General features: G+C 45.8%; 1 protein-coding gene across 1 annotated transcript in view; it reads right to left on the bottom strand.

Annotated features, from left to right (window-relative positions):
• Positions 1-18501, bottom strand: part of LOC128727442 (lachesin-like) — a 34765-nt gene that overhangs the window by 6770 nt on the left and 9494 nt on the right. Inside the window, exon 2 of the mRNA XM_053821357.1 lies at positions 3807-3913. Coding sequence (XP_053677332.1) covers positions 3807-3913 — 107 coding nt within the window. The remainder of the gene's footprint in view (positions 1-3806; positions 3914-18501) is intronic.

Here is an 18501-nt window from a genome sequence, read left to right as displayed (position 1 = left end):
GGTCGACAAATGAATTCATCCTGTTTCCATCGAGTAACAACCCCAAAACGGCCACGTTTAAGCCACTCGGGAATGCTCGCTAATCAAGTATAAGCACCCACCCCGGGACCGGGCTGGTTTTGTTTGTTGTCCGATATTCATCGTAAACAATGATCACTGCAAACATAAATCGTGCGTGTTTCACTCGCATTCCGCCCGAAACCGGCCAAAAGAAGACCCCGATCGCACGGTTTCGCGTAAATCATGCCGCTCCTGGGGCTTCGTCCCTTCGGGCGCATGTGTTTTGTCCTTTCTCGAGAGTCGGTCCGCGCGTCCCAAATTGATCGTGTGCAAAACGGTCATAATGATTCGGCATGCGGCATGAAAAGGGTGAATTCCTCGAGCCCGTTTTATAGCCGTGCAGGATCCTGATTGCCCCTCGGGGCCCATTCAAGCAAGCGTCCGAACGTCTCGCCGACACGGAGCGATAAAAGACCACTGCAGAATCCGGCCAGACCCGTCGTCATGGCGAAATTGGCTCTTTCCGGAGGCGACCGTAAGCCGGGTCGGGAAATGTCCTTTTAATTGAATACCGTGTTAATGTGTGTATGTGATCCGTGGCTCCAACTGAGGAGAGATGACTTCAACGTGTGCTAACATATGCTAGTCTTGGCCAGGTCTGGTCAGTTGCAGCCCACTTGGGGTGAAATTGGACGGGAATCGGTGTAATTTAAATAAAACAAACATTTACGACCCATTCTAGGGTGCTGGGATCGCGCCAAGCCGATGCTCGTGAGGCTTTCAGTTGAAGTTTTTCTCGTTATTGCGGCATCTTCGTGCAAGCTCCGTGGAAAACCTCCGTTGGGCAAAGCAAAACGTCCTTTTTGAGGACTTTTTTTTCTCGCACCAGCGAAGCCAATCTGCTGTTGGGTCAATGGAAGGGAAAATTGTTCGTTGCAGTAGGCCTTGCTTCGGAACAAACTTTCATTAGGCTTGTTAGAAGCGGAAGTCCATGAACTAAGGGTAGTAGTTTGTGAGCTAATGAACTCATTTTAATTATCGCAAATATTGTGCCAGCATGTGCAACTCACAAATATGCTACAGGCCCTTACCACGATGTTTGGGAAATTGATTTTGAGCGGCGGAAAACGCGAGATGGCTCGATTAAACGCGCGTGATGTAAATCGGGTAATCCTACACCTTCATGTGGTCATTTTAGTGCACTTTTACAGGCATGAAACGAATCGTGAGTTCGCATAAGAACTTTTTTTTTGCCGCCCCAGCTGGCTCATAAAGATTATGCGCAAACCAGGTATCATCCACCGTCCTGCATAACGATTTTGTTCACCTCTAGCACGAACCTCAAACAGTGATGAAATGGGTTTTGACGCTTTAAAATTCTCCTCACCCTACGAGAGCTCTCTCTCTCTTTCTCTCTTTCCCAGCCAGCGCCAGCTCTCTCTCTCTCTCTCTCTCTCTCTCTCTCTCTCTCGCCACCATAATTAATATGGGGAGCTTTAAAATTAAACTAATTTCGAACTGAGTCAACAAAACGGGCCACGTCATTTTCCTCCCATTATCGCTTTTGTCGCCCTTTATTGTTTACATCGCCTGAGCAGGAGGGCGCACGTTGGGGACGAAGTCCACCCTAATGGGTGGACGAAGGTGGGGTGTTATGCTTCGTTTATGTGCCGCCAGAAACCGCCATCAACAAGGGTGTCCTTTTAGGCGGGAAACGCTAGGCAGTGGTTTTCATCTGCTTCGTTTTTTTTCTCTCTCTCCTGCCTCTTTACATTGCCATCTCTCCTGGCGAGCCCTTTCTAATCGTGAAGCTGGCGCACTGCATCAAACGTTTAGCGTGGGTTGGCGCCATCGAAAGTACCACCCCCGCGTACAGTGGACAGTGGGAAAATCGGTGATCAAAAAACCGCTCCCCGGGTCCGCTAACGGCTAATGAATTCGATAATCGAAATGGGATTTTTTACAACATTTTTGAGGTTAAATTTATCGATCAACAACATTTTGGTGAAATTAACGTTGGTACACCGCTTTTGCTTGCTCATGACCAAAACCAAAGCCCATTTTCTGGTTGTCCTGGGTGCTTCACTGCCAGGGCCTTCCCGTTATAGACGGTAGTGAGATACATGCCTTATCGCTGTTGAGTCAAGTTCCAATCTCAACGCGACTTTGCGCCCAATTTTCATCGATTCGTCTTTTTGCCATTTTTTCCGATTACGTTGCTCCGGCGTTGGATGAATAGCGATGGTTTTCCCCCAGAACGCTGGATGATATTCAAGGTGAGAAGCGGCCCTGATAGTACAATTGATGAATTATATTTTTGCCCCAGCGATCGGGAGAGAATCTTAATACTGATTCGATGGAGCAGTAATTTGCATCGATCCATATCTAGGAGAATGACGGCTTACTGACTGCTCGGGAAAATAACTCCATTGCCAATGTAACATGCTCAGTATTTAAATAGACATGCATGTATAGTTCATAAAACAGCAACGTTTAAGTGTAGCTGGTTTGTAAGTCATTTAATTTTCTTCAACTTTTTGTTTTATTTTCAATCAATTAGTCACATATTACTTTGCAAATAATTTACCAATCAATTATTTACAACAGCGTAAAACATTTACAGAACAAGTATTTTTTTTAAAGTGAAACAAAAAAACCTCATTCGATTTGACAACCCTGAGAGCAAATTAAATGTCTCGCCCAATTCGGAAGAGAAAGCACAAGCGAATCAGAAAATCAGTCTCGGCGCGAAAACGCACGTACGTATGCACGTTCGAGCTCAACCGAAAGTCGAACGAAATCAGTGGGTTCGATCGCTCGGCCATACATAATTCATGTCCGATGCCCTTCTGACCGAACCATTCACCGGTAACGGGCAATCCGAGCAGCAGGACGCGAACCAACACAGGCTCCGTCGAGGTCGATGGTCGTCTGCGATAGTGTAAAAATCTTTAGCCCTCGCTCCATTCGGCAACTTCCTTATCTACTAATCTCCCAGTGCCGAATGGCGGCAAGGAGTCGCAAGGCGGCGTCCTATTCCCCCGACCTGGTGTCCTGGCGAGTCAGTCGTCCCGGCGAATCGAACACGGAAGCAAATTCCTCCCATTCAGCAAAAGTAAAACCCCCAAACTGGCCGAAGAAGTTAAACTCGGAGCGCGAGCGAGCTGGTGGTTTTTGAAACAAGTTCAGCCTTGTTCCCTGCCCGCCTCGACCATTGCGGCGACGCGTACCAGCGCTCAGGGTGGAAAATCCATTACATCAGTCTAGCCGAAAAGTGTGCTGCAAAAATTTCGTAAACAAACCTATAAATCGTGCCGGCAGCTGATGGGTGGCATTGTTGAGGAGCCGGAGGAATTTGCTCGGGAAACCGTGAAATCAGGACAATTGGGGAACACAGACGGCGATCCCGATTTCCCGGGCGTTACGTTTTTGGGTGGGTTACGGTTCGGTCGTGTGAGACGACGTAATGCAAACGGACTGAAAATTTTGGGATGGTTGTGGGAACTGAGAGCAGAATAAAGGTCACCACTGGCACCGGCCAGGTGAATGTGCGAAAATGACACGCCTGTGCTCAGGAGAAAGGATGTGTGTTCGAAGTTCGCGTGAAAAATAGAAGCGATCGGTTACCTTGGAAAAATTGTGGTTTTAGCATTTAAATCAAAACGAAGGAACTGACCAACATGTGTGCACGCAATACACAATATTCCACCAAATACACATGAAAACAGCTGGTTTTCATATGATTTTTTAAAACACGCAACAGTTTTAATTAAATTCATTCAACAGATGCAAAAAAATACACTCACCTTGTACGATCCGAGGTTCTTCACCGAGCACGCCAGCTTAACGTTTCTGCCCGCCGGGACAGTTATGTTCTCTATCACATCCGTAAACTCCGGATCCTCCAGCACCGCTAGAAAGGAACGTAAAAAAAAAGACATGGTTAAAGTCTGCTACTAAAAATTACACAACGGCTTCACGTCCCGGCAGCACATCCGAAGGTGTGGAACGTGTTGAAACGTGAATTGGCATGGGAGCGGTACAAAGGCCACCAGAAGTTTGACGTATCTGTCGAAGAGCAGGCACTTCCGGAGGCATATATCGTACTCAGGTTCACGAGCGGGATCACTTGGTGGGGTACTTTGACCTCATTATGATTGACAGCATTCAGTGGTCGGATCTGACATGGTGTTTGACAGCCAAGCACATTGAACTCAGCCAACTTCGATTTCGATTGAATGATCAAATGGACAGCTTTTGAAAGGCGACTCGTTACCTAGAAACGCCTTGGGCCTTTTTGTTAACTATGTTACATGGTGTGTACGTGGGAAACTCGTGCGTTTATGTTAACGCTGAAAGAACATATTCGATAATATCATCTCGAGTGTCGAGTTATTCTTCGTTATCTCAATTTATTGTATTGTGCTGACCACCAGTTTTAGGAATTCGACTGCCAAAGGAAAGTCTGGAGTCTTGTTTCAACAACCCATATTTTATTTGAAATGCATTTGATTCATGAGTTATCCACGTAAAAACATGTTGTGGTATCAAAAGTAATTACTTTTGTTGTATTAGAAAAAAGACCTGTACAAGCTAAAGCCGCACAGTTCAAACACACCCGGTGTCCAATGTTTGAGCCATGAATGGGTAAAGTTTTGCTTTCATATATTCCAGAGCATTCAGCAATCACGGGTAAGTTGGACTTTATTTTAATTACTGGTATGTTTGATGAAAAGTTATTCAATTCACTATTTTGAGCAGGTTACAGGTAGATGAAGAGGAAAATGTTAATCTATCTTAAACTACGACTGTATTCTAAAACTTATGGTCGAACCTTGTACAGAAAATGGTTGCAAAATTACGGAACGTTCTTCTCGGAAGATTATTAAGCATTGAAGTTGTTTCCCAAACCACCCCGATTCACATCGAGCACATCTTTAATTTGGCGGCCCTAACACCGACTACCAGCCAAGAATACTAATCCATCAAATCAGGTCCCACTCCCACCTTCCCGAACGACAATTTTCCGCAACGCTTCCCTGCGCCCGGTGCTAAAGGGCGAGAAAAGTTCACTTTCAATCGCATCCGATAATGTAGCTCGCAAAATGGGTCCCCGTGACCGGTGGACCGTAGCGAAGACGAATCCTGAACGCGCGCGCGCGCGCTCGCGATCGGCGATCAGGACACAATCCGTGGCACGTAATCGTATGGATGGCGAACGGCGAATGAAAGGATACAATTGTAATTCAATTAAGGTTGATACTGAAATGGTGATTCAACCTAATTTCGTTTCTTCCGTGTGTTCTTTACCGGCGCCGGACGGTCAGTCGGCTTGGGGAAGGATCAGCTATGTACACGCGGCAACATACGGAACGGATCCTTGTGGAAACGGTGCATTCTCCCCAAACGCGAAGAACAACGCTGCCAGGACACCGTCACGGTGGGACGGTCGAGAAGGATATTTATCTCCGGAACCACCCAAAGCCCGACTGAATGCGAAACCAGTCGACATCGCACACCACCCGATAAGGGGTTGGGTTACGTATATTCTTTTAATATTCCGGAAATGTCGACAGCCGAAGTAAATAAAATTAAAGGCTACACAGTCCCGGCGAGCTGTTGCTACTGGGGCCGATCCTTCTGCGTCGCAGTCTACTTCGACGTCTATTCCGGTCTACCGGATGGGCAACGTTGGACGGAAGGACAACGCCTCACACTCACACCACCCATTATCCTCGAGAACGCTCTGCTTCCGGGCGGTCGGAACTGATGAGGATGGGTTGTGGGAGTCTAATGAAGTCGATGAGTTCAAGATTGTTTTAACGAGCATTGAATTCAACCGTAGAACGGACCCATTCGAAAACTTTTCCCCATCGCTCGGTGGCTCGGCGCGCGAGCGTAGGACGTTTTCCGAGCCTGTGTCCTGTGGCATTAGTGCCGTGATTAAAATTTTTATCGCAAATGCTCGATTTTCATTGATTGTTTTCGGACGTGAGTAAAAATTGAATCGAAGGAAGAGTCTCGGCCAATAGAGACCGATAACGATAAGACGGAGCATGGTGCGGCCACACAAAGCAGGTGCTTAATTTGTGTTGAGACTTTAATCACTGACCACGGTTGGAGACAGTTAAGCCAGGAGATAATGCTATTTTTAAGCACAGTCTAGGTTTTCGAAGGCTTTTTAGAGTGAGTTGTTATTTTAAAGCGCACACTAGCAACGAAAACAAATCATAATAGTTGTGTTATATCGACATATTGAACATATTGATTTTATGTATTCAAACCCGATTACAATAATTGTGTTTTATGTTTCAGTTCTTACAACATAATTTCAATAGTTGTGTTTTGGGAAAAATGGTTACTCATGCCCAAAATAATGTTGAAAAATTTTCCAATATTTTCTTTTCTTTTAGCCTTTATTATTTGCCAATGTTTAGATCCTTATTTTTTGATCTATTTATGTTTGATATATTTGGATAAAATAATTTATGCTTGACACACAATTATAACAACGAAATTAACAAGTTTGAGATTTTAAATACTACAAAACTGTTGAGATAATTGAACAATTACTTCATAAACATTCAAATTCCAATGCCGTTCACCTTCTTCAGTACGAAAAGTTTATTACATAGATTGTAACCATGCACCACTACAAGCACTTAGGTAACATGTTAAGCGAACAAATTTCGGTTGCACTCAGCCAGTTCCCAGTTCCACTGCAACAAATGCACACTGCCAGCTTCCGGGTGTTGTCGGGTGGCATCCAAATTTATGTGTGCCCTCGTGGTTTGCTGTTTTCGATCAAACACCCACCTTCACACACGGTGCCCGATGACACACCCGAAACATCCTCGAAAACATCCGGCCCAGGAGCGGGCCAGCATCCAGCACTGCAGCAGGAAGAGAAGCATATTTTTCTAAATTAAGCACGCATGAAATGCTTTCGCCCCCGTGCGATTTACTCCAAGCTTTTCCAATAAACATAAAGTTTTTGTTCTGGCACACACACAGTGGGCACGAAAAACCGGATGCAGGAGAATATAGAAACGAAAGTACGGTGCAAAACAGTAACCACATTTGTGACAAAAATAGCGCACACAAAAAAAGGGCCAGAAAAGCCGTGTGCAGAAGACGGTGAGCAGTACGTTTGGGGGACAATGAAAAAAAGAAAACACGCACACACAGAAAAGAATGCTGTGAAAAACTTTGCACTTTAGAGCTCGATCCAAGTACACACGTCACCACGCTTGCTGCTGTTCGGTGGTTGTGGACGTTTGGCTCCGTTTCGCTCCTGCTTCAAGGATCAAATTTCGTACCGCTTCTCGGTGGGATGAAATCGCTCCAAGACACGGCTACTGCGATTGTGTCAAGTGCGTTGCACAGGAAGAAGCGACGATCGCCGAAGCTTTTCTCGAGCGTTGTCAGAGGGCACCGTTTGTTTGGCGTCCTTGTTGATGCCATCTCTAGCGTGTGGAAGGTGCGCGAGTGATGCGAGAGAAAACCACCGCTAACTAAACGCCGTGTCGCCGGGGGATTGAGTGACGATTGTGGGAGTTTTTGTTGGCCGTAAAGTTGGTAAGTAAAGCTTCAATTGCTTAAGGATAAAGGAGCTAACCACTAACCCGGGGGTGCAACTGTTTGATGAGATTATCTACCGCTGATTACGACGAAAGTGCGCACTTGCGGTGACATCGAGATGCTCTCGTTGAAAGGAAGTGAAACCCTTGAGAATGCTCTGCTGGCTTTGTGGGTGGGATATTTTCTTTTTTCGTAACTTTTCCACTAGTTGAATCGCGAAGTGGCTCGTAAGGAATAAAAAGGAAAATATCCTTTTCTATATGTCGTCTATTATTCCATGTCGTTATTTAGCGTTGTGATCCATCCTATAATCTTAAAGCACTCTTTTTCATGCATTAATTCCACTCGCTCAAGCTCAGCGCGTATTTACATTTATTCATTTTCCGCCTATTTGCTTGGTTTTTCATGGTTCGTAACATGGTTCGCACTCCCGGCTCGATGCGAACGGGAACACACCTAGAACCTTCCACAGAACTTTACCTTTACCCGTCGGGTCATGCTTGTCTTTCGCAAGCCCACATATGGCTCCCAAAACCCACTCCTTCAAACGGCACAGGATCGAGTTGGAACGGAAGATTTATGCGGACGTCCGTTCCCACCGCAAGCCACAAAAGTGAACGAAAAAAGGGGGAACGCAAGTTTGCAAGTAGATTGAAAAATCCTGCTCCCAAAAAGCCGAAACCAAACACAAATGGCGCTCGCATCGGGGAAAATTCCCTCACCCTTCGAAAAACCAAATCAAATAGACACTTTCGGGAGCGAACGAAAGGCAAGCCACCCTTCACAACCCGGCCCCGGCCAATGACAAGCAGCCGGAGTAGAAAAGGAGGAGCAAAAAAAAAAAAAAGGACGAAGGGTTTTGTTGGCCGAGGATCGGGCGTGCGGCTGCTGCCGTGTGTTACGATTTTTACGTACTCGCCATTTCCATATTTCGATTTCCTGCTGTCAAACGATGTCAAAAGTATGTTTCCGCTAAGGAAGCAAGCGTGCCGGTGCATACAACGGGGGAGCGCTAGAGCAGCTATGGGAGGAATGTTCCCCAAAAAACCGTCGTCAGACAAGGTCCTTGTGGTGGGAGACTCCATGATGGTGAACAACAATCGCATGTAGGAAGCAGGCCAGACTTCACCACCGGTGGCATAAAAGGATATATTGATTGATTTTGTTAAAAGGATCCTCGGCTGGTGGTGAACGGGCTGTTTCTTTTTTTTTTTTTTGGCGCTCACGCCGTCACTGCATAATAGCCAAACAAACGCATTGAACAGGCTTGCGTCGGCGTAATTTGATTAATGGCTCGCGTGCACAATCGCCCCCGTCGTCGATGGTTGAAAGTGAAAGCAATTTTTTGGCGAGAATAATGCGCGAAAGCCATGTGAATGCGACATTTGAAAGCATTCAACACTCGCTAGGAATGCCTAAAAGAAGGACGCCTTATTGTGCCAGGCAAGAAAAGAAATCCTGGCACACTTGGATGGTGGCTTCAGTTGATGAAACCAGCTTCAAATGTGCTCACGATCGGCTGCGAGGTGAGCAAAACAAAGAAAATACCCCACTTACGGCTCAAACGCACGATCGAATGTTGTTTATCGAATCGCTGTCGTGTCGTGGCGTGATAGCTGCCGAAATAGAACGGTAAACACTAAAATCAATCATGTTTTTTCCGACCATCTTCCATCTATCACCCCGGCAACACATCAGCAAGCCGAAAAGCCCCCAAAAACCAAAGTACACGGGGAAAAATCGCCCCAAACGTCGTCCACCCGAAATGTCAGATGGTGAATTCCGGTCGCGGTGAATCCATCGGCCCTAACTGACCGCACATTTCACCACCCCAAACCGAGCGTGTGGGCGGAACATTTTCCACACTCCGCGCGTCCTTATCCACTTATTTGATCTATTTCCATCTGCTTACATATTTCCCGCATTCTTTCCCGGGGCCAGCTCGAAGTTATCGCACCCCACACCGAAATGTTGTCACTTGTCACCGGTGATTAGTTTCGGTGCGCTTGGAAATAACCCCTTTCGCTGGCAGTAACCTCACCAACACGGCGGGGGGAGGCTGTGAAATGAGGTGAATTTTCTAATGAGCATCCTTCACACCATCGAACGGATGGAAAAAAAACTCTACGTCCCCTTTCGACGTTTACGCACGTTCCAAGCGTCATCAGCTGACTGCGAGGTTCGTCAGTGAGACGGAAACGCTAAACGATCGGCGGTATTCTGGCGCCACGGAACGGCTCTCTACCCTAACCTGGCCCATAAAGTGGGACAGGTTTTCCACATTTCCCGCCCGCGACATCTGTCGTCATTTGCTTGCCTCGGGGCGCGTGTCTTGCCCGTTACACAACAGGGCGCTATTGGCGTGTAATCAGCGCCCTACCCCGAGGCAAGTAGAACCGGCAAAACGGCCTCGCCAGATTTACGACCGAATTATGAGTCTATAAAGTCTGATTTAATAACTACTTGTCTCACAGTAGAAGTGGTTCTTCGTTGTGCTCCGGATCGACCCACATCGACCGATATCCGGCGTGGTGTTTTCGTCTCTTGGCTCATTTCTAGCAACCGAAGCTCAATTTAATATGCTCGCAAAAACACACAGAGAGAGTGGGTGACTCGTAGCAACTCTTAATTTTTCCCACAATTTCCCGACTCACGCTGGAGCAGCGAATAATTCCCTTGTTGCGAATGTCGACGCGCTTTGTTTCAGATTTGAGCTGAATAAATCAAACCACCTTTTGCATTATTAATGGTGCCTTCATGCGTGTAACACACGGTTCTGGGTGTATATTTCCAGTCCATTTGGTCTCCGAGGTGGCTCATTGCGCCCCGAGGAAACCGAAACTGGAATGCAAAAGGGTGTGCGAGCTGTGCTGTGATGCGAAGGCATGCAAACTACTTTCGAGGACGCAACCAGAAAAAAAAAACATCGTGTGTGTCATATTCACCCGGACATATTCTTGCACAAATTATCCACCACAACAGTACGGTACGGTGCTAAGCAAGCACGGAATGGAGCAGCGAACTAGCTGAGGTGGATGGAAACAATCCCTTCTGGTTTATTACTTTTACCGGAACAAAACAGCCACCACCAGTGGAAAATGTAATGAAAAGGAGCAAAACAAACACGCCCGGTTACTTGCGGATTCCTTTTCACGGATGTAGAATTTTCCCCTCCCCCCTTTACATTCACAGACACACGTACATACGGACACTTGCACAAGCTGCCAAGCGTGCCAGGCATTCACTTTGCGGTAGTACTCCCATCCATGAACTTCCCTCCCGTCCATGGGTGGAAAATTCAAAACCGCAACAACTGCAAACGGTGAAAGCATTTTCTTTTTCTTTTTTTCCCTCCTTCTCAACGTTTTGTTCGCAAAAAAAAGGATCAGGAAAAAGATTGTCTGCGACATATCCCCTAAAGCTCGGAGGGAAAACCTCGCACGACAGTCGAATAATTTCACTAAATTCAAATCGACAATTTCCCCCACCCACTCACCGAAACCATCGAAGATGGGTGCGATTTTCCACCCTTGGCCTCGACCTCGGTAGAGGGTCCGGGAAATTGCTGCGGGAGCGCTACACGCGGGAAAGTGCCGACGAAACGTCAAGTAAAAAAAGGAAGCCAACAATCCGCTTTTCGCTCCGGTTGGCGGGACAGGAAACTCATTTTCCTTATGTGACCCGATCGTCTCTATCTGCCTTGTCCCATCTGCTGCCCAGGCCGCCTCGTTCGCCCGAGAATGGAGCCCTTAGCGCTAACAACCGGCACGCGGGTTTCGATGGCCGGAAAAATCAGACATTCAGCCACATTCGCCGGCCGACCACCGACGGACTGGGGGTTTGGGAAACACTTGCGTGAATTATGTTGGCACACGATCACGAAAAAGCTAGGGCTCAATTTGGGCGCGGATAACAGCTTGAGATTTTCGGATACCGCGCAGAGCGCCGATAGCAGCCTTTCCGATACAATGCCGAATGGTGCGAGGGGTTCTTCGAGGGGATTTTCCTGGGGGTGTTTTTTCCTTCGCAAGCAGCGCGAAAAGCGCGTCACCGTGCACGTGTACGCTCGGCACAACAGATAAGACGCGCTTCGTCGTTTCGCCATTCGTTGCGGGCGAAATCAAAATTAATCCTACAGCACATGTTGCGTTAAAATGTAATAAATTGATAGTGGTTTTTCGGTTCGGCGTTTTGTGCTGCGTGCGTGCGGGTTTTGTGTCGAAGTGGTGTGTCGGCGCGTGACGCCAGTTGTTGTCGTAGGACGAGAGCATTCTTTCACCAAAAGCCTGCTGCTGCTGCTGCTTCTCCGGATGAATCAATACGATGGCACGCGAAGGAGATGAATTCGAACATTCGCCGATGTGTAATGGGGAATGCTTAGAATTTCTAATTGCCAGCAGTCGAAGGACGATGCGCTTCAATCGACTGCGTGCTGCAGCAGCTGCGAGGCACATAAATAATAACTTTCCCCACCCCCGGCGATGTTGCCGAGGGGTGAAATGAGCGCGTTGCAGTGCAATTTTGTCTTTGGAAAAACATATTAAGCTAAACGGCGTGCTCAATGTTTATTGTCTTTTCGTCCCGGCGCTAGTGAGGTTGGGTAATTATTTGAATTAATCTGTCTCACAATTCTTTTCGAGCAACCGTCGGCGAGGGACGATTAGGGCAGCTAAGTGGATGAATACGACGAATTACAGGGTACTTAGAAGAGAAATCGATGCAAATGATAGCAATAAACATATATATTGATCATATATTTCGCTATATTTCATTTTGTTTTGTTGTAATAAATAGCATTAGGTTTATATCATAAATTGCATTTAAGAAACATGCTTCAGAAAATATTAACCATTTTAGACACTTTTAAAATAGAATTTTTGTATTTGAAGATCAGAGCGAGAGATTAAATTTGATTCAAAATATGAAAAAGTAAATCAAAAACCCCTTTCTAAAGAAGTATCGGAAAAATAAACAATCAAGAAACGGAGACATAAACACCCTTTACCGTACGCTTTTCGAGCGGCTCTTGATCAATGAGTAGTTTGAGATGTAAAACCTGTTGCGTATTTATTTACTCAATCACCGATCGATGTTGAACGTTATTCATCCCCACACGCACAACAGACAATTGTCCCAATAGCCGGCTGGCGTGGTGCCGTCTTCATCGCAGCTGCTGCAACTGCAAGGGTTAATGATTTGCTTTTGGAAACCTCCAACATACCCCAGCAGTATGGCGACGATCGTGGTGGATTTGTCTGCGATTGTAACAATAAACAATAGACGCGGCGTCCTAAACGACCGATGATATCATTAGCCGAAATGAAAACATCCGTCCGCGGCGGGTCGCCACGCGTGTTCCGAAAGGGAGATCTATGCTTTTGTGCACGGCATAGATTTTCCATTTTCCTTTTTGAACCTTTCCCTTTTTTCGTTGTTGTATTGTTGTTTTTTTTTTCTCTCTCTCGTGTTCGTTTTTCCCCCCGGTGGTTCAACACCACACAAGGTTCGACACTTTCAGCTGCCACAATATGCAATCGATCACGTGCGCGCGCGCGCCCCCAAACCGATGGATCGGAAGAATGTTTCCTCGCGAGCGAAAACTGTTTACTTCGCACACTTGTTTACGGCGACGGGCGGCCTGTTGCCCTGTGGCCCTTCTAGCATCTCTCTCTCCGGCTCCCTGAGACCATCAGCGCGCCGTTAGCTGATGGTTTACAACTGTGCTTTCCATCCAACCCACTGGATTTGGTTGGTCGGTAGTTTTTCCCGACGGAAGCAGCGTCGCCACGGCTAATCGCGGCAGATATTCTTGTGTTTTTTTTTTCTTCTGCTGCTCCAAACGCCGTCCACGTGTGACACATCAAGCGCGTGCTGGCGGAGAAAAGGGTTCCGATCGAAGGGAGCGACGCATCCGGATGGCCACTCAGGGCCTCGGGCAAACATGCCACATTGTGTTAGCTTCTTAATTAAAGTTGTTGCCTTAGCTCATGGGACGCGAGCAGCCGTCGATCGTGCTCTCAGCGTGAACACTTTTTTTTCCAATAATAAAGCCCGACCGAGTGCGGGTCGGGTTGGGTCCGCTTTTCTTGCTTTTCGCGCCGTTCTGAGGAACTTGCGATCGCTCGGTTGCCGTCACGCTGGCGGTGGTGAGATACAAATTGAAGGATACGTGGAAGTTTCCGTTGGTTGTGTAACGAAACGGGAAAAACGAAACGAACCACTTTGGAGGCAGGCATTTTGATGATGGAAAGGAAATGATGGAAATAGCGTGTACTTTGGCACGGTTTTATGTGTTTATGTTTGCTAATAAATGTATTATTACACGTATACCATTGCTAATGGAAATTATAGTGCATAATGCGAAGTTTTGAAGGACATTTTTGTATATTACAATATACATATACATAATGTAGCAGAGTATTTTATTTATCATTTATTAAATAAACAATATGCCTTTTTTCTGCAATTTGTAATGTTTATGTGCGATAAACTGTTTTTTCAACCTTTCAAATTATATTTCATTAGTTCTATAGCTCAAAAGCGTGTCATTTAAGGTTTACTAAATATTATACTAAATAAGATACGGGAAATCTGTCATTTCCGAGGTGTGTCGATGGCTTTGATCTGCAGTATAAAGAAAATTCCAGCAGTATTAACGAATGTGATCATCCCAAAGGCATCGAGCTAAAAAGAATATTACAAACTGCTTTAGTAATCCCAAATTTAGATATTACTTTTTGCATGAACTTCAATTTGAGACGCGTTCTTATGTACGGGGTTTTTTTAATATATTTATTTTTAAATAAATAATCAAATCACCTTCAATATAATACGTCCAAACGGAACGTTCTGAAATTTAATCCAGTGTTTCTAACGTTCAGCATTTGCAGCACTTCATTTCCATCCCACATTTGATTCCACCCACGAAATTCCACACACCCAGCGAACCGCCGTCTAACTGGCAAACCGAAAGGGTACCCTTTAGGTTGCGATTTTCCTCCAAAGCTGCTTTTCGTTCCTTTTTTCGCAGCCACATTAGCCGGTTCCATCTTACGCCGACGATATGGACGGAATTGAATGCAACACCCACGTGGCCCAAATTCCAACCGCCGGTGGTTCGCTTCAATCGAAATGAATCGAGCCGCGTTGTCGCATTTGTACGACACCGACTCGCCGATGTTTCTATTATTTATTGTACCTTCCTCCAATGGCTCCGGAGGAGGCAACAAGATGGATGAGGCGAGGCATACCGAAGGACCGAAGGGTTGCCGAAATCGGCTTCCGCACGAGGAGCAGCAGCAGCGAAGATGGGTGGATCGCTCATGAATGTGTAAACATTCTGATGCGCGCCGCCTCCGGAACGGTGGGGTTCGAGCATTTTCCGACCGTTTAGGCGGAAACCCTTTCGACCCCGAGGCTGTTTCTGTTGCCGGGCGGACGGACACACCACGTAGGGACTTTCTCCCTTTTTCTGCGCCATCGTCGATCCCTTTTTTTTTCTTCGGTGTGGTGTGTGCGTGCGTCGCGTTATTGTTGCGTTTGTTTTTCCGCATTTCCGCTGTGAGCCGTGTGTTGCCCCTTGACGAGGGGGGAAAATCGCTTTTCACACGCCCGCCTTCGTCCGCTTCGTTCGTTCGAGTGCTAATCGTTGTCGATGAACCGTCGGTGACGATGGCGCTCCAATCAACCCACACCACACTCGAGTGGATTCAGGCGGATTCAGGGGGCGGGATAATTTATGGAAATTATGAAAATTGTTAAATGATATCCGGCGATGCTCGCTTGGTGGGTGCGTGGGCGCAACAGCTCGCCGGCACGGAACGGGTTGAGAGACTTGTTGCTGCGACACATTATGTTTGTCATCGGATACGCCGGCAGCCGGCAGGAATTTGGCTGGAATTTTCATCCCACACGAGGGTGGAGGGAGTGGGCTTTCCTACCTGCGAAGGTTGCTTTCGTGCGTGTGGTGATATTAATATTTTTTCAAAAACGAAACACAAATCCCCAGCCCCGTCTGGGGGGTGATTTACGGCTAACGAATAGGATCGAATTGCATCGAATGGCCTACGTAGCGATAAAAAAAAGCCTTCGTTGCTTCGTTTTTTAAAAAATCTCTTGTTCGAATTTACTCGCCAATATTTTCCGGGAAATGTAAAACATACCACTCGGAAAACGTAAAATTGCATGATTTTTCAAGAGCGAGAACCATGAAGAGCAAACTCCCAGCTTACTAAAGGGTTGAGCATTTGTGTTTTTTTTTCTGTTGATCGCTCCCTTTACTTTTCCCATGTCACTCACTATCACTGTAGTATCACCCCATCCGAGAGGCATGGTTGCAGAAGGTGTTAAATTAATATATGACGAACGCTTGACAGTTGCTGCCGAATGTCGAAAGTTAGCACGCAGTTTCGCGTCCGAGATCGTGGCCTGCGCCCGAGAGTTGCCTGGATTTTATTAATAAGCGCATGAAAATAGCTCGTTAAATGTCAATATCAGCCCCGGTCGGTGCTCTTCCGCCTTGAGCGGTGGATGGTGGACTCGTGGCGAAAGGAAATGTCGCGGAAAGAAATGCATGCCAAAAATCAAACTAACCCCGGTCCCGGCGGTTGCGAGGTACCTTTTTTTTTTCTCTGGAACATTTACCAAATGCCATGCGGCTGCTCGTAATGTTAAGGTTGATTGCAACTCGGTACGCCGTTAAACCGTTTTCGTTTTACAGGACACTTACATGAAATTGTACATTTTAAACACAAAATTAACGTGTTTTGCCAAAGCCAATTGAGCAGCTGTTAAATCATTGTTCTGATAAAGAGCTAATTGAATGAACTTCTTGATTATTACTATATTTAATAAATATTTCAGTTTTTTAGCGAGAGATGATTATTTTCATAAACCAAACGCTGTTTTAGCAAACGAATTATATCTGTTTCTGATTTGATAATTTATAGATATCAATGCTATATTTTCTTTTTGCTAAGTTTTTTTCATTATTTCTTGTTGTTCTTTTCCATTAATAACATGTTTGTGGAATTTTTTTACGATTCCTATAGCATTTACTACGGCTTAAGCTTACGAATGAACGTACCGTACATTTAACAAACGAAAATTGCATGATATCTCCAAATATACCGTTTTTAATTAAAAGAATAAATACTTATTTTCGGTTCCAAAAATTTGCAATTAAATTGCAAGTTTCAAATCATTGTGCTTCTTTGCCACACAGCCTTGTATTGAAGTCATTTCCACTAGTTTATTCAAACGCCGAACCAATTTGAATCGTTTATCAAGATTCGTCCTTTTTTTTCCCTAAGATCATTTTGATATTTAAAAATGGATCACATTTAAGTAACAATTTCAATGATTCCTCATCGCACACCTTACGTTACTTATGTACCATTTTTTTTTACCTTAACAACCACCTCCAACACGGCTGCTCGTTCACTTCAGATCGAGTTAATGGTTCTTGGGCCGGATGACGGACCGTTTGCAGAAAACTGATGCGAAGGCTGAAAGTGGGGCAAATTATTTTCCCTTCACCATCGTTAACAATGCTCCAAAAGGTTGAATGCAAACGCGCTCACCTCAATTGTTTACCTTTACTTGACCTACAGCCTGCTCTGGGTTGAGCGAGCTGGTTGAGAAGGAACTGACGACAGGAAGCATCAACGGAAATGCAAACCATGGCCAACTGGGATCGCGTCGGGGTGTGTTTACTCATCCCGATCGAGGCAGGCTCGTTGCACTGAGCGATGATGCGATGATTTCTCGTAAGAGCCCGGACCCGGCATCGCAATTAGAGGTTGAGTTGGGAAATTGGAGCTGCCATGGGGCTGCTGCGAGTACGATACGAAAGGAGTGCCATATTGCCATTCCAATCATGTTTCTTAGCACACTCTTTTCACGCTGAACGCTGTTCATTTGAACGGTTGAATACAGAAAAAAAACACAATGTTTTCCTTCTACTCAAATGCGTAAGGTGTTTCTTCTCGGAACGGAATGTAAGCGTTTGCAGACATAACGTGGGAAAAATGACGTCAGCCTGAAGTTAATCAGCGGTTCGAAGGAATTCCATAATATGAATTTTTGATCAAAAATCCGTTAACTAACAAGTGACATATTTTGTAAGGTCTACAGAATCCTTATTTTGATTGGATTCTTTACTGAAATAGTTAATGAATGATACTGGGGAAATATTGAAGACATTATTTTTTTTCATACCTATACTTTTTTTTCAAGTAGATTTAAAAATGCACTTCCCGCTCAGCCATTTAAAGCCAGCATTGTTCAGAAAACATACGTCGTTAACATTCAGCAGCATCTGGGCTGTTCTTAAACAAACGCCACCACACCCAAACAAAACGGTTTGATCGGGAAATCTCAACAAAATGTGTTTCGTTCCTTGTCCCTCTCGTCAATCCACCATCTCATGATGCGAGGGAAAAGTTTTACAATCTATCCCAAGTTTCGCGTGACTGACGTGACTTTCGGTGTGGCCACGAATGGGTGACTTATCACAACAAATCTTTTCCCACCGAAGCCATAACCATCCCACCTGGGCCACGTGTACGTTGTTCCGGTGCCACGTTTGTTCATCTGCCTACGATTGTTCTTTTCTTCATCTCGTGGAAACCATACAAAAAAATGCCGCACATACACATTTCCCCGGAACGATTTTAGCCGAAAAAAAAAATCCCCCGTCGAATTTCCAGCCCAGGTCCGACTGGGCGTATCTTCCGTTATCACTGCAGTAATTTTTCAACCTTTCCAAGTCAGCAAATCGCCCGGTTTAGGATCGCCGGCTGCGCCCGCCGACAGCCAGGGCTTCCGTGGCGTAATCCTTGCCCATTCTTTCGCTAAGTAGATGCCCTCATCCCAACACGTCGACACGTGGCAAAGTAGGTGTGATTGCGGTACGTTGGA

This window comes from Anopheles nili, chromosome 3, assembly GCF_943737925.1.
Source record: "Anopheles nili chromosome 3, idAnoNiliSN_F5_01, whole genome shotgun sequence".
Taxonomy (NCBI): domain Eukaryota; kingdom Metazoa; phylum Arthropoda; class Insecta; order Diptera; family Culicidae; genus Anopheles; species Anopheles nili.
The sequence above is the reverse complement of the archived record's forward strand: the minus strand, read 5'-3'. Positions and strand labels throughout refer to the sequence as shown.